The sequence below is a fragment of the Lissotriton vulgaris genome, unplaced genomic scaffold, assembly GCF_964263255.1.
Source record: "Lissotriton vulgaris unplaced genomic scaffold, aLisVul1.2 SCAFFOLD_409, whole genome shotgun sequence".
NCBI lineage: Eukaryota > Metazoa > Chordata > Amphibia > Caudata > Salamandridae > Lissotriton > Lissotriton vulgaris.
In genome coordinates, this window is record NW_028244340.1 from 404,395 (window position 1) to 420,114 (window position 15,720).

Consider the following 15,720-nt stretch of genomic DNA (forward strand, 5'->3'; position numbering starts at 1 on the left):
TGAACCTGTTCATCCTTACCGGGCCTGGGTGAAGCCGGAAGCCGGTCAGCATGGTCCCCGTCAATGGATTGAAGGAGTTCCCACAGATGGGAGGTTTCTCAATCAGGGAACGGAGGCTGCTGTTATCATGCGATCCTGGCATGTCAATCGTACCTGTACAGGATTGAAAAAGACAGGTAATACAGACGTCAATACCTCGGCAGCAACCCTCTTCCTGTCGAGATATCACCGGTTCATGAACCTTCCCAAAGCCGCTCTCCCGGTGCTCCCTCAAATACCACTTGCTAATATGAATACATGTCTGATTCAGCAATTCCCTGCATAATGAAGTAATCAGGGTGTAGAACAGTCCCAGATGCTTTTGTTCTACATCAACAATTCATTGCATTTCTATTTCCCCTGAAAGAACATTTAATGGAGTCACAGGGCCTAAGTCCCGGATAAGAACGCAGTTTGTTATACAAGAGCCTCTTTAATGCCCACTGTGTGCTGATAAACACAGGGTTCCCGCTGGCCAGGCCCGCGGCTCTCCCTCCAACGGTAGCTCCTGCCGGCTAGGCCCAGCTTCCCTCCCTCCAACGGTAGCTCCTGCCAGCCAGGCCCAGCTTCCCTCCCTCCAACGGTAGCTCCTGCCAGCCAGGCCCAGCTTCCCTCCCTCCAACGGTAGCTCCTGCCAGCCAGGCCCAGCCTCCCTCCCTCGAAGGGTAGCTGCTGCCAGCCAGGCCCAGCATCCCTCCCTTAAATGGTAGCTCCTGCCAGCCAGGCCCAGCCTCCCTCCCTCCCTCCAACAGTAGCTCCTGCTGGCCAGGCTCAGCGTGCCTCCCTCCAACCATTGCTCCTGCCAGCCTCGCCCAGCATCCCTCCCTCTAACAGTAGCTCCTACACGGGAAGTCCTCAAGCCATGGGCTCACCTGGGAGGTCAGGCAGGAAGTTGCTCAGCTTTTCCTTCACCTTCTTCCCACAGAACTTCATGAAGGCGTGCTCCAGGCTAAAGTGGGTGATGAGGTTTGTGCTCCCAGTCAGCTCGGTGGCACCTATGATGGGGTGAGAAGAACATCCAATCTTAGAACAGGTCTGGAGCACAGAGAGATGACAGAGGGACAACCAGGGGAATGTGGGGAGCCATGGACTGGATGCCAACACTTGGACACTACACTGGGTGTAACAAGCCAAGAAATGTCAGCACATGTGCTTTAGAATTAGCACCTCAGACTATAAGCAAATACACAGCTGATCAACAAGAACAAGACACAGCAGGAATATAATTAGTGCTGCTTCATTGTGTCACAACAGAAGGTCAACATGTTTCTACCGTTTTACCCTCAACAGAGGGGTATGGCATTCTTCGAGACCTGTGAGTGAAGTGCTACTGCGTAAGGAAAGTGTCTAGAGATCCAAACCCTAATGATCCACTGACGGTCAAACTGCAGTTGTCGGGTGAGATGCCTCAACTTGGGAACCCTGGTGTGGGGCTCAGGGTGCTCTCTTTTCTGTGCAGTGAGAGCGCCCTGCTATATTAGGAGTAGTCGGTCAGAGAGCGCATAGTCCAGGCACTGAACAGGGATAGCCTGTCAGAGAGCGCATGTGCGCACAGTCCAGTCACTGACCAGGGATAGCCTGTCAGAGAGCGCATGTGCGCACTGACCAGGGATAGCCTGTCAGAGCGCATGTGCGCACTGACCAGGGATAGCCTGTCAGAGAGCGCATGTGCGCACAGTCCAGGCACTGACCAAGGATAGCCTGTCAGAGAGCGCATGTGCGCACAGTCCAGGCACTGACCAGGGATAGCCTGTCAGAGCGCATGTGCGCACAGTCCAGGCACTGACCAGGGATAGCCTGTCAGAGCGCATGCGCGCACAGTCCAGTCACTGACCAGGGATAGCCTGTCAGAGAGCGCATGTGCGCACAGTCCAGTCACTGACCAGGGATAGCCTGTCAGAGAGCGCATGTGCGCACAGTCCAGTCACTGACCAGGGATAGCCTGTCAGAGAGCGCATGTGCGCTGTCCAGTCACTGACCAGGGATAGCCTGCCAGAGAGCGCATGTGCGCACAGTCCAGTCACTGACCAGGGATAGCCTGTCAGAGCGCATGTGCGCACAGTCCTGGCACTTTTACTGAAATAAGTGCTGTAGATGGCCCGCACACACTTCTGTCCACTCACTTTCTGTGCTAACCTGCAAGATGTTTTTGAGGGATCTTAAGGTAGCGAATGGTTACTGTGCAGCATCCTGGGTGGGAAACTTTTTATCACTCCTGCCCAAGGACCACCAATACCATTTAACTCCAATCGTACTACCAAGTTACTCACTATTACTTCTGGACTCTTGAGGGGTAGCTAAGTCAAGCAGTCTAGGCTCACTGTAGGATGTGGTAGGGGTTAGCTATTCAGCTATTGAACAGCACAGAAAACAAACATCCAACTCAACTTCCAGCAAATGCGATGTCTTCAAAGAAGTAGGGGGCTCTTAATCACAGGCAAATAAACTACAAGGCACAATTTATTTATTTTGAAGATTTTATATAGCGCTGGCTAGACTTGGAGGTATGAGAACGCTTTACGTGAGTATCATACCATACTTGCAGGTTACACAGTTATTAGAGCCTAGCAACATAGTTACATGTAAGGGCGAGACAAACAAAAAGGACATATGTAAGGGAAACAGCAGGCAAGGGGAGAGATTCAGGCAAGGGGGTAGATGCAGGGGAAGTAGACAGAATCAATGAGGGAAAGAGGAGGGGAGGGTGAGTGACAGAGCATGGAGAGAAGAGGGGGAGGGTGGCGGGGACACAAACCGGTAGACGAGTCAAAGCTGTGAACCCAGGGGAAGTGGCATCATTACCCCATCTCTGATGCGAGAGGCTCCCTATACACAGTGGACACTCTTAAAGCGGTCTCAGACTCCAAGGCCTACATACTGGATCCTTCCCCAAAAAGGGGAGAGGGAGTGCTTTGGCAAGGGGGTGCCATACCAGACCGCAACTGTGAGTGGCTCCCTTGGCACTATGGACTCTCAGCAGACCTCCTGGGGATGACAAACACTAAACGCTTTCAGGCGCTGTACATGTTAGGAACACGTCTGTCCTGTGGCCAATGTTGTCACTCAGGCCGTACCAGATTTCCCTCAGTAGTCCGAAGACAATAATCCAAAAGTGGTAGACAAAGTCACTTAGAAAAGAAACGCTGTTTCTTTGTGGCAGCCAAGGAGCAAGTCTAGCACCAAGCAAGCTGCATGGGTGCAGTTCTCGTCTAAGGCCATTTTCAGGGTATTTTTCAGCAACAATTCATGTATCTTTATTTCCTTTCTTTATTTTGGACTTTTATACAGTGTGGTGAATGTTGGCGAAACCCAACATGCACAGGAACATGTAGCAGCAGAATGAAGGATACAGAAACGAACACTCTCGACTTTAAATCAAACACCATTCCACCATTGAGTCCCCCTAAAAGGAAGTCGTTGTTACAACTTGTGTGCTGAACGAATGCATGCTAATGCCACGCTCGTTCTATTGTCGGCACGGTGTTGACACAGCGTGATTCCGGCTTTATCCCAAAGGACGTTTCCCCCACTAGCCCCCAACATGTCAAGCACCCCAAACCTACTTACTTCTGAAAAGTGTCCAGAACCCTAGAAACAGGTATTCAGAAGTACAAACACTGACTGCAGCGACAGTGATGACAAACACTATACAACTAGTAAGTACCAACATACTAGGAACTACATAACTACATCTACCATAATGCAATGTAAGAATTAGTGCCGACTTGCTGCAATTTTGACTCCATGGCTGCTGGAGAGGATGGGATGGGATGGGCAACCACCCACAAGTCCATAAAAAATAGTGAGTCATGACAACCACAGCCCCAGTCTTCCAAGGAGTTAAACCAGCTCACCAAAGAGAGGAACCCAAGAACAATGAATGGGTGGGAGTAATTCCAGTATGAGACCATGGCATTAAGGACAGTTCCGGCCTTCAAGAATGCTTGGATGCTGAAGATACCATACAGCATGAAAACCCACAGGTTACAGGTATTTAAATACTGGGATAACAGCACATGATCATACAGAGAGAGGACATTCCTTAAACAAGCATTTGCAATGCAATAGGTCTCGCATTAATTAAGTTTGAGCTATTGGCATTGCTAAATATTGCAACACCAATTGCAACAAAAGTCTATAAATTGTAGGCTAAAAAAATGTGTATTTGTAGCAATGGTGGCATGCTGCGCTTTAGATGAATATGTTTAAAAGTAAAGTGCAAATATGTATATGGTGGAGTGCACACCAAATTTTTGTCTTCATTTTATTTATTCCATATTTCTACGACATTCTCTTCTGTTGCGTGCGAAACTGGGCTGTGCTCTGCCCTGGAAGCACTTTCAATAAATGCGAACATGGGGAGCGCCAAGCAGACGCTCCACACCCAGATGCACTTTTGCGAAATGGATACCATATCCAAGCGTTGTTTAAACATTCAGCCATTATCAAATTAAACCAATTGTATCCAAAGTGTTGAACAAACTTCATCACACATTCTTTGTCCACATGTAGAACATAATGCATTTTGGGAAGCTTCTCTTATCTGCGTATGCCCATCCAGACTTTTGCGCAAATATGATCCAAATACAAGTAGTGATTCAGAGCAGCATTTCTTTATTTAAAAACCCAATGCATTTCGGGCTATTTATTCCAGCCCTTCGTCAGGGGTTACTGCAAAGAAACAGTTTACAAGGAAAATGTGTAAGTATTTGCGTAGATTATTAAATAACATCAATCACAATTGTAGTCAAACAGAAGAATTGTACTAACCCATGTTACCGATTTCAATAATAAGTTTAACGTTGTTACAAATGTACTCAGTCGCATTATTAGACAATATACTTGAACCCTTTAGATAAAAAACCTCCTTCTACAAGTAAAGTGCGCCATACTGCGATTGCTACAATAGTTAATTGTGTATGAGTTAACAATTGATGTGTGCACTGATGACTGGTGGTGTGTGTGCCCGGTGAAAGCGTGCACTGACGACTGATGGTGTCTGTGTCTGGTGTAAGTGTGCACTGATGGCGTGGTTGTGGGTGTGAGGTTGTGAGGGTGTAGTTATGTGTGTGTGTGTTTGGGGTGGTGGTGTGTGTGGGGCGGGGGTGGTGTGTGTGGGGCGGGGGTGGTGTGTGTGGGGCGGGGGTGGTGTGTGTGTGGGGCGGGGGTGGTGTGTGTGTGGGGCGGGGGTGGTGTGTGTGTGGGGCGGGGGTGGTGTGTGTGTGGGGCGGGGGTGGTGTGTGTGTGGGGCGGGGGTGGTGTGTGTGGGGCGGGGGTGGTGTGCGTGGGGCGGGGGTGGTGTGCGTGGGGCGGGGGTGGTGTGCGTGGGGCGGGGGTGGTGTGCGTGGGGCGGGGGTGGTGTGTGCCGGGCGGGGGTGGTGTGTGCCGGGCGGGGGTGGTGTGTGCCGGGGCGGGGGTGGTGTGTGCCGGGGCGGGGGTGGTGTGTGTGGGGCGGGGGTGGTGTGTGTGGGGCGGGGATGGTGTGTGTGGGGCGGGGGTGGTGTGTGTGGGGCGGGGGTGGGTGGTGTGTGTGGGGCGGGGGTGGGTGGTGTGTGTGGGGCGGGGGTGGGTGGTGTGTGTGGGGCGGGGGTGGGTGGTGTGTGTGGGGCGGGGGTGGGTGGTGTGTGTGGGGCGGGGGTGGGTGGTGTGTGTGGGGCGGGGGTGGGTGGTGTGTGTGGCGGGGGTGGGTGGTGTGTGTGGGGTAGCATAGAAAGCACAGCAAAATTGGGCCTTGCACAGTGTAAATTAGACCGTGAGCAGTAAAGTTTTGGTTACACTTGAAACCCCATCAGCGACAATAAAGCATTATTAAACTGAACCGAAAGTGTGGGAGAGAAGGGACGTGAGAAGCAGCGGCACAGAAAGATCTAGGGCGAGAAGAGGAGGAGGAACAGAAGAGAAGTGAAGTGACAGAATGAGACGAAGGAATAAAGAAGAAAATGCAATGATACGGCGAACGAAGGAGAGAGGGGAGCATGTAAATGGGTCTAAAGGGACGTTAGTAAGAGACGGAGAACAACAGAAGTGAGTGGAAGGCAGAATGTTGAGAGGAAGAGAGAAAATAGATAAATATGAGGTGTTAGTGGGAGAAGGAGGAGGGGACAGCAAGGCAGAAAGAAGGAAAGAGGAATAAAAATGGAGCACCAGGGGGCTGGAGAGAAATTGTAAAAGGGAATGAAAAGACGTAAAAATAAAAAAATAGGGACAGAGCATGAAAGAGGAGAGAGAGAGGAGGAGGGGAAGAAAGGGGAGGGAGAAGAAAAGGCGGGAGGGAGACTGTGTGAAAAGGGGAGAGAGGACAGAAAAAGGAGAGGAATAAAGTGCGCGAGAGAGTGAGCCAGACACCAGTGGAAGATAACAAGCTCTGGGCTGTCGCAGGGATTCCGTTCTCATACAGAACTGTGCATAGAGACTTGGAACCTGAGTGAATTAGGGTGTGCCAAAACTCACCTTAGTACCCAAATTCCCCTACCAGACTAGCTACAGTGTCTCATTGGTTATCACAAACTCCCAATGCTTAGACAAACCAGAACTTGAACTTAGTACACCTCAGGTAACGTGGAACACATGAACACTCTTTTGTTATACAATCATTCCAATCCAGAACAAGGAGTAAAAGAGGGCACAATCCAGAACAAGGAGTAAAAGAGGGCACGTGCATATTTGAAATATTTATTCACTAATGCAGTGTTCTCAAACGCAGTATCTTAGCTAGTACAAGCAAACATATTATAAGAAACAAAGTAATCAGCATAGTCACTAGTCTGTAGAACACAAAAGGTGAAAGCATGGTATTATGCTAAAACGAATAGGGTTCAGTAACACCTAATTCTCACCCTCCCTAGCTAGTATATTATATTATATCTAAGAAGGTCTCTTAGCAGGGCGGCCCCATACCTCAAGATCCTAGTGGTAAGGGATCACATCATCTTCCACCAGCTCTCTGCATGCGAAGCACCATCAAGTGTATGTCTATGCTCTTAAGCAAAGCAATATAAAACGCGCCTAAAGCCAGAACTTGGCCGCAGCTGCATGTATGTTATGTCTTGAAACGTGCGAAGATCAGACCTCACAACAACCACTGTATTGAGATATCCTTGAAGGTTTCTGCACTCACTGTACAGACACAGCTCGCCAAGCAAGGCTGATATCAGAGGAACATATTATTCTCGCATGAATCAAAACATTCTACTAGGCTCAAAGCTAAAGCAACAGCTATGTGTCGTGTGCAGAAGCAGCAGAAAGGTAAAATGGCGTTTAAACTCCTAATAAGCTCATGCTAACTTAATACAGCATATAGGCAATGTAGATCTATATGACAGGGCATTGCGTGGCGGGGGAGGGAATTCCTTGTGTTTAAGATCTTGCAGGAGGAGCGGCTCCTTTAACAAGCTCTTGGCATTGCGTGGCGGGGGCGGGGCAGCGGATTCCTTTGAAGTCTGATGCAGAGGTTCACAGGCTGCCAAATAATGTACACGCGCCCGCACACATGCACTGTAGGCAATCCGCCTTGGGTGCTTTTTTTAGAGCCCTTACTTAAGTCTTGCTGAGAACGCATGTACGTGATCTCAGCGAGACATAAAAAAAAGTGACTATTGGATTATATAAGTCAGATGATCTGTTCACTGGCCGCCTGGTGACTAAAGTTATCCACCTGCTGATTTGTAAAGAGGAGTAGCTCACATTTTGTAAAGTTAATAAATGTGGCGTTCTCCCATAAAATGAACTTTTTCAATTGTCCTCGTGACTACGGCATACCGAACACTTTAGGTCTTCTTCTTAACTCTCTGAACATTGTAAACCATACCCTTCCTTTAGAGATTACTTCATCTTGTATTGTTCGCGCTATAGAAAACTATCAAACTCAATACAACCTTGTTGATGAGACAGCCACGAACAAACATTTTATTTCCACCTCTTTTGGAGTATTAGCGCAGTGTAAGCTACAAAGAGGCAGTTTCTGCATGTTCAGAAGGCAGTGTCAGCCGCAAACTTTATCACACTCTACAGTGGCTAGGACTTGCAATCGGTAGTTTTGACTTTTCCATCAGAAAAGTTGACAGTAGTACGAACAATACTTTTCCTTCACCAGAGGACAATGCCAAGAATAAGGTTCTTATTCCCTCAATTTTCCTGGACTGGAACCGATAAAACAGGATCTCAAAATAAATCTTAAACAGAAAAGCAGCATAGAGAGACCGCGAACTCAAGCAGAGCCTTGAACTGAGATCTCAAAACCTGTCCATCTGTTCCTTTAAAACAGGGGCGCATCCATGGTGCCACCTTGGGTGGCTACAGTTTTCAGTCTCCTAGAGGGGTTGCACAATATACCTTAACAATCCTTTACTTCTCCTAAGTGCTAGGGTTGAGAATGCAATAGAAGTTCACCACATGTGACAATGGTTTTCCTTGCAAGCCACGTCTGAAAGGAAAACGTTATTTTACGTTAGCAGGAGGATTTTTGTTTGGTTCAATTTTCTTTTACAGTGATGCGACAACCAAAGTGCATTACTAGATAGTGAGAATTCCACACCTGCAGTGCCTGGTTGGAAGTGTACCCATGTGATGTGTGCAGGCCTCTATGCAGCTCTTATCAGCATCTCGATTTCTTCAATGAAGTGGGTATCCGAGCAAAGAGGAGTTTGAGATAGAACACATGACGTTTATATTAAATTATTTCTTGGATGTGTGTGGGTTATGAATGCGGCCCACACATGGAGTGTTTCCTCTTGTGCACCAGTGGTGAAACAAGCTGTTGTTGCTGTGTTTATGCCTGAAGTTGAGTGAAGCATGGTCAATGCCCCCCTCATGTAAGGCGCCTACAAAATGAAGTGGCTACTTTTTAGGTTTAGGGAACCTACTATCAAACCCTTACTTAAGGAAGGCTCAGTTGCTGAAAATTCAGATGTGGTATTACATCTGGCTTTCAGCAGTGACAGATGTGGGTGGAGCCGGGGGAAGGGGTGTGGTCTCCTAAAAAATTTGAGCACCTGCACTTAATATTTTACAAATTAAGCACTGCTAGTATTGTACATTAATATAACGGAGTGCCCCAGAGAGCTAGCACTAATGGGAGCCCCTCTATCACCCCAGGTTACTAGCGGGTTCCGATCCTTGTGATGACCCCGGGGAGGTCAGCTATTTGTAGTGTCCACCGAGGAGTCTCCCCCACCCCCCAACATATCACCCCAGAGGGCTAGTTCTGAGATGACTAGTGGGATAGCAGGTTCTCCCAGGAGCCCCCACATCACTCCAGAGGCCTAGCACTGAGGTGGTGAGGTCTCCGGGGAGGTCAGCTCGTTGTGGGGTCCCCCAGGAGCCCCCACATCACTCCAGAGGCCTAGCACTGAGGTGGTGAGGTCTCCGGGGAGGTCGGCTCGTTGTGGGGTCCCCCAGGAGCCCCCACACCACTCCAGAGGCCTAGCACTGAGGTGGTGAGGTCTCCGGGGAGGTCAGCTCGTTGTGGGGTCCCCAAGGAGCCCCCACATCACTCCAGAGGCCTAGCACTGAGGTGGTGAGGTCTCCGGGGAGGTCAGCTCGTTGTGGGGTCCCCCAGGAGCCCCCACATCACTCCGGAGGCCTAGCACTGAGGTGGTGAGGTCTCCGGGGAGGTCGGCTCGTTGTGGGGTCCCCCAGGAGCCCCCACATCACTCCAGAGGCCTAGCAATGAGGTGGTGAGGTCTCCGGGGAGGTCGGCTCGTTGTGGGGTCCCCCAGGAGCCCCCACATCACTCCAGAGGCCTAGCAATGAGGTGGTGAGGTCTCCGGGGAGGTCGGCTCGTTGTGGGGTCCCCCAGGAGCCCCCACATCACTCCAGAGGCCTAGCACTGAGGTGGTGAGGTCTCCGGGGAGGTCGGCTCGTTGGGGGTCCCCCAGTAGCCCCCACATCACTCTAGAGGCCTAGCACTGAGGTGGTGAGGTCTCCGGGGAGGTCAGCTCGTTGTGGGGTCCCCCAGGAGCCCCCACATCACTCCAGAGGCCTAGCACTGAGGTGGTGAGGTCTCCGGGGAGGTCAGCTCGTTGTGGGGTCCCCCACATCACTCCAGAGGCCTAGCACTGAGGTGGTGAGGTCTCCGGGGAGGTCAGCTCGTTGTGGGGTCCCCCAGGAGCCCCCCCATCACTCCAGAGGCCTAGCACTGAGGTGGTGAGGTCTCCGGGGAGGTCGGCTCGTTGGGGGTCCCCCAGGAGCCCCCACATCACTCCAGAGGCCTAGCACTGAGGTGGTGAGGTCTCCGGGGAGGTCAGCTCGTTGGGGGTCCCCCAGGAGCCCCCACATCACTCCAGAGGCCTAGCACTGAGGTGGTGAGGTCTCCGGGGAGGTCGGCTCGTTGGGGGTCCCCCAGGAGCCCCCACATCACTCCAGAGGCCTAGCACTGAGGTGGTGAGGTCTCCGGGGAGGTCAGCTCGTTGTGGGGTCCCCCAGTAGCCCCACATCACTCCAGAGGCCTAGCACTGAGGTGGTGAGGACTCCGGGGAGGTCAGCTCGTTGTGGGGTCCCCCAGGAGCCCCCACATCACTCCAGAGGCCTAGCACTGAGGTGGTGAGGTCTCCGGGGAGGTCGGCTCGTTGTGGGGTCCCCCAGGAGCCCCCACATCACTCCAGAGGCCTAGCAATGAGGTGGTGAGGTCTCCGGGGAGGTCGGCTCGTTGTGGGGTCCCCCAGGAGCCCCCACATCACTCCAGAGGCCTAGCAATGAGGTGGTGAGGTCTCCGGGGAGGTCGGCTCGTTGTGGGGTCCCCCAGGAGCCCCCACATCACTCCAGAGGCCTAGCACTGAGGTGGTGAGGTCTCCGGGGAGGTCGGCTCGTTGGGGGTCCCCCAGTAGCCCCCACATCACTCTAGAGGCCTAGCACTGAGGTGGTGAGGTCTCCGGGGAGGTCAGCTCGTTGTGGGGTCCCCCAGGAGCCCCCACATCACTCCAGAGGCCTAGCACTGAGGTGGTGAGGTCTCCGGGGAGGTCAGCTCGTTGTGGGGTCCCCCACATCACTCCAGAGGCCTAGCACTGAGGTGGTGAGGTCTCCGGGGAGGTCAGCTCGTTGTGGGGTCCCCCAGGAGCCCCCACATCACTCCAGAGGCCTAGCACTGAGGTGGTGAGGTCTCCGGGGAGGTCAGCTCGTTGTGGGGTCCCCCAGGAGCCCCCCCATCACTCCAGAGGCCTAGCACTGAGGTGGTGAGGTCTCCGGGGAGGTCGGCTCGTTGGGGGTCCCCCAGGAGCCCCCACATCACTCCAGAGGCCTAGCACTGAGGTGGTGAGGTCTCCGGGGAGGTCAGCTCGTTGGGGGTCCCCCAGGAGCCCCCACATCACTCCAGAGGCCTAGCACTGAGGTGGTGAGGTCTCCGGGGAGGTCGGCTCGTTGGGGGTCCCCCAGGAGCCCCCACATCACTCCAGAGGCCTAGCACTGAGGTGGTGAGGTCTCCGGGGAGGTCGGCTCGTTGGGGGTCCCCCATCCCCCAAAGAGCTAGCACTGAGGGGTGAGTGATACCCCCCCCGGCTTCGGGGGGGGGGGTCCGCATGTTAATACAGAGCCAAGAGGGGCACCTACGAGGCACCCAGGCGGGTCGGAGGCCGGGTTAGAACGAAGGAGCCCCCGCACAGCTGTCACGAGGGGCCCACAGTAAACAGACGCGTCACAAATACAGTGGGGGGGGGTGTTTACAATTCTGGCAATTTTAAAAGTTTTAACGAGCAACGACGGGGGCTACTCAGCGCCCCCCCCCCCCAAAAAAAAATTGCGTGAGCCCAATTGGTCGATTTAAACGTCACTCTAGAACGCTGCTCCTTTGTGTCTGGTCAGTCCAATCATCACTCAAAGGCCCCGCTTCCGCTACTTCCCATGACTCGCTCACCCCGCCCACCTTCTGCTCTGATTGGCTGTTACCTGGCAGCTCACGCAGCAGATAGAAAGCCCCGCCTCCTCCGCCGCCCCCTTTTCGGGCTACGTCCTCGGGTACGGGAGGAGGTGGGGGTCCCGGTCCTGCTTGCGAAGGGGGCTTCCCGAAGCCCGAGGAGCCGCCACCGCCGCCTGGCGAGGGGTCGGACTGGGGGGACCCGAAGAGCGCGGAGAAGTGCTCCATCGCGCGGCGCCTCCCAGCGCTCTGAACCGAGGCAGCGTAACAGAGAGAGACTGTCACCAATCACCACAGGACGTGCAAACAATTGGCTAAGTGCGCAGCCAATGAGACGATTCGGAAACATTCCACTGCCAATCATCGGCAAGAATTTTTACTAGAGGCGGGAGCAATTTGCATTAATCACTCGAACCCGAAACTGCGCATGTGCGTGGTCAGCTCTGTACGGCGGCCATCTTCGGGTCAGGCAATTAAATCAGCAGGACTAAGTTTTAGGGAGGGGGGTATTAGTAAGGGATATAGTGGCAAGCTTTTGTACAGTATATCTTGTGTGCTTAGGGGGCAGTTACTCATGAACCATACTTCACGGGCATAAATGCAGGAGCTAAATTTATTAAATGCCACAGATATATGAAGGTTATAATGAGAACACCGGTTACCAAAGAAAAGTTGGGTTATGTGTATTTATAAAGGACTCTATCACTGGCAAGGATTCCCTAGTGCTTTCTAGTCTAGATTTAACATGAACAAAAAGGGCAGCAGTTCTACGGTTGTGTATTTGGCTCCATTTAATCTGGATTTTAGTACATTAGCAGCGATTTACCATGCAGCCCTGCCAAGTAATGTAGCGTCTTCTCCAGCCTGTGTATGCGCTAATGACTACACCACACACTGAGATTAGTATAACACTTATTTATTCATCTGCGTCTAAATGCAAACTCAACATTCTAAACCAGCATTCACTTCACTATTCTCTAACGCCTATGTCTCAGTTTATTGCGAACTAACAGGACAGTATAGCTCCCCTTCTGTTAAAAAAACATTTTTTAATAAATACATACACAATCATAGCTCTTCAATAAGTCTTTGTGGTGCTTTAATCACTCATCCTGACCGTGTCTTTGGAAACTGGAAACAGACTAGAATTGCCCTAGGTCTGTGTTGGCGATGTAGTAACAGCAGCAGTCAGGGGGTTGTCACTTATCCTTTCAGACCCAGTCTCTCTCTACATTGACATCAGAGCCCGGAAAGCGACAAGCCACTCGTTGGAAATACCACTAATCTCGTGTAATGGACTTCCCAGGACGTTGGACAGTTACTATGTGTCCTTTGCATGTCACAACATGAAAGGGCTCAGCATCAAAGGGAGAATCAGATGTTCATTTTCTAGGTTGACAGACAAGCACTCAATCTCGTTTAGTGAAAATAATGTCTGCACTTGTCTACATAGGCCTTCATTTTCCTTTTACGATCCAAGTCTTTTACACAGATTTCTCCCTCTGTACTTGATCTTTTGGTGGTCCATTGAGGTAACTTGGTCGTGTTGGCTCTCCTGAACATCAAGGTTGCTGGGCTCTCATCTGTGGTTGAGTGAGGGGTCGAACAGTAAGCTCGAAGAGTAGAATTCAAGATAGTTTTAAGGTCTAGCTTTTCCAATGCAGCACACTGAACAGCTTTCTTAAGAGTACCAAAGAGGTGTGCTCTTCTGATGCTTCACATTGATGACTGAGAAACTCTATGAATTCTCGAATGTTGAAAGGTGGGCCCTTGTCCGATTTTAAGATTGCAGGAACCTCCTATGTCGCGAAGATGCTGTGTAATCTCTTGATGATTCTTTCTTCATCGACAGATGACAGATCTTCTAGCAATGGAAAACGGGAGTAATCACCATCAGGTGATGTCCATTGTCAAGAGGACCGAAGAAGTCAACTGTAATTCATTGCCATACATGCTTTGGCAATCCTGACATGTTTAAGGTGTGTGGAGTGGTTTTCGATATAAGGAATGTTGCAGAGAACACAACTCTTCAATGCTCTTTCAAATCTCTCATTGAGATGTTGAAACCAGACTCTGTCTCGGAGACCTCGTTTTGTGGCAACAATTCTACGATGTTCTTCATGGTCCACTTCAATTTTATGGTGCTGCAGACTCTCCAGAATAACATTTCTTATACCTCTTAGGAAAATGCTTTCTTGAGTAATGGACATTTCGTCTTTGAATTTTTAAACTCAATGTCACAGGTAAGAGGTCAAGTGTGCTGATTCCAAGACTGATGTGTAATATCTTTTAGTTTTAACATGTCACTATCTTGACTCATGGCAGTGACAATTTGTTCCAGCGAAATGGCATCTTGTGTCCTTCATTTCACAATAAAATTTATGTAGGCTTTAGCCGTCTTGGAAGCGGTACCATGGCACTGTAGAGACACTCATGAGAAGTAGTCAGCAGGGTTTGGATCTTTCCCTGGATGGTGCATGATTCTGTAGTTGTAATCTTAGACCCCAACATTCAATGCGAGTTGCCTTTGAGCCTGGTCTTGTGTGCTACTCCCCTTGGCCTCTGCGATTGATCCAGGACAGATGACTTATTCTTGGCCCCAGCCCCTTGAACAGTAAATGGCCATTCAGCTAAAAATGGGGTGAAAGAGGTAGAAACTGGGTTTACCCTCCTTGTAGCTATGTATTCAAAAAAAGAAAAACCCAGCCTGGAGAAGGTTGCGTAAATAAGCACTAAATCTCCACCGCGATTGTTTAGGAAAAAATAGTTTTTCCTACAGAACCCTCACCCACCAGGATTGTCCCTTGGTGGCATGCTTCATCATTGGGGTTCAACCTGATCCGCTGCGGATCGAGATGACCAAATGTTTATGCAGGAGCACTTGAAGATGGAATCCGTGATAAACACAATGTAGATGAGGGAAGTGGAAACTAAGTAGTGGTAGGTTAAAAATACCTGACTAGTAGGACTCTTGTTTTATTCCCGCCTCTAGACGGTGTGTTTAAAAATCATGGGTTGTGTTTGAACGAGTAGATTATAATGAGTCTGTTCTCTTCAAAACGAATCAGTCAACATGTTTCAAGCATTTCCTTTATTGGCTCTTCTTCAAGACCTATAGGAAAACCTATTCCTATTGGTACCACTCCTCAAAGTCCTCAAATAGGAATGCAATAGATAGATGATGGATCACGAGAAAAGAAGGGGAATTCTTAATCAACACGAACCCTACCACACCCTAATTCTACACCATTCCCAAGATCCACAAGTCACTAACAAACCCTCCAGGGCGACTGATTGTGTTGGGGATTGGCTCTATTTTATAGCCCCTCTCGAAATTTGAGGATGCCTTCCTCAGACCTCTGATCCAGAGTACTAATATATACCTGCAAGATACGAAAGCAGTCCTGTGTCTCCTACAGGATTTTCCATTCAATCTCAACACCAATATACTGATCGTACTTGATGTCGAAAGCCTCTATACCAGTCTGCCCCTTCAAGAAACCCTTGACCTCATCGAAGCAAATTGGACCTATAATACACCTAGACACCTGGTCTAAGAATGCTGTAGATGGGCTCTTACCGAAATTGTTTTTCGTTTAGAAGGCATGCTTTTCCTCCAACAACACAGGACGAGCATGGGGAGCACATTTGCCCCGAGTATTGCGAGTTTGTACGTACGTCACCTGGAGACACACAAAATTCTCAATCAAACCAACCCCTTCCTCAATCACATAAAAACGTGGAAAAGATACATTGATGATATCCTTGTGATCTGGAAGGCAATGAGTCAACAGCTGAAGAATTCCTAACATGGCTCAATACACAGAACACCTAAC

At 50.3% G+C, this 15,720-nt stretch overlaps 1 protein-coding gene across 1 annotated transcript in view; it reads right to left on the reverse strand.

Moving 5' to 3' along the window:
• Nucleotides 1-12,188, reverse strand: part of LOC147667593 (mediator of RNA polymerase II transcription subunit 19-like) — a 31,754-nt gene extending 19,566 nt beyond the window's left edge. Inside the window, exons 1-3 of the mRNA XM_086948796.1 lie at nt 11,917-12,188; nt 912-1,034; nt 20-153 (exon numbers count right to left, since the gene is read on the reverse strand). Coding sequence (XP_086804922.1) covers nt 20-153; nt 912-1,034; nt 11,917-12,112 — 453 coding nt within the window. The 5' untranslated portion in view covers nt 12,113-12,188. The remainder of the gene's footprint in view (nt 1-19; nt 154-911; nt 1,035-11,916) is intronic.
• Between the last annotated feature and the right edge of the window lie 3,532 nt (nt 12,189-15,720).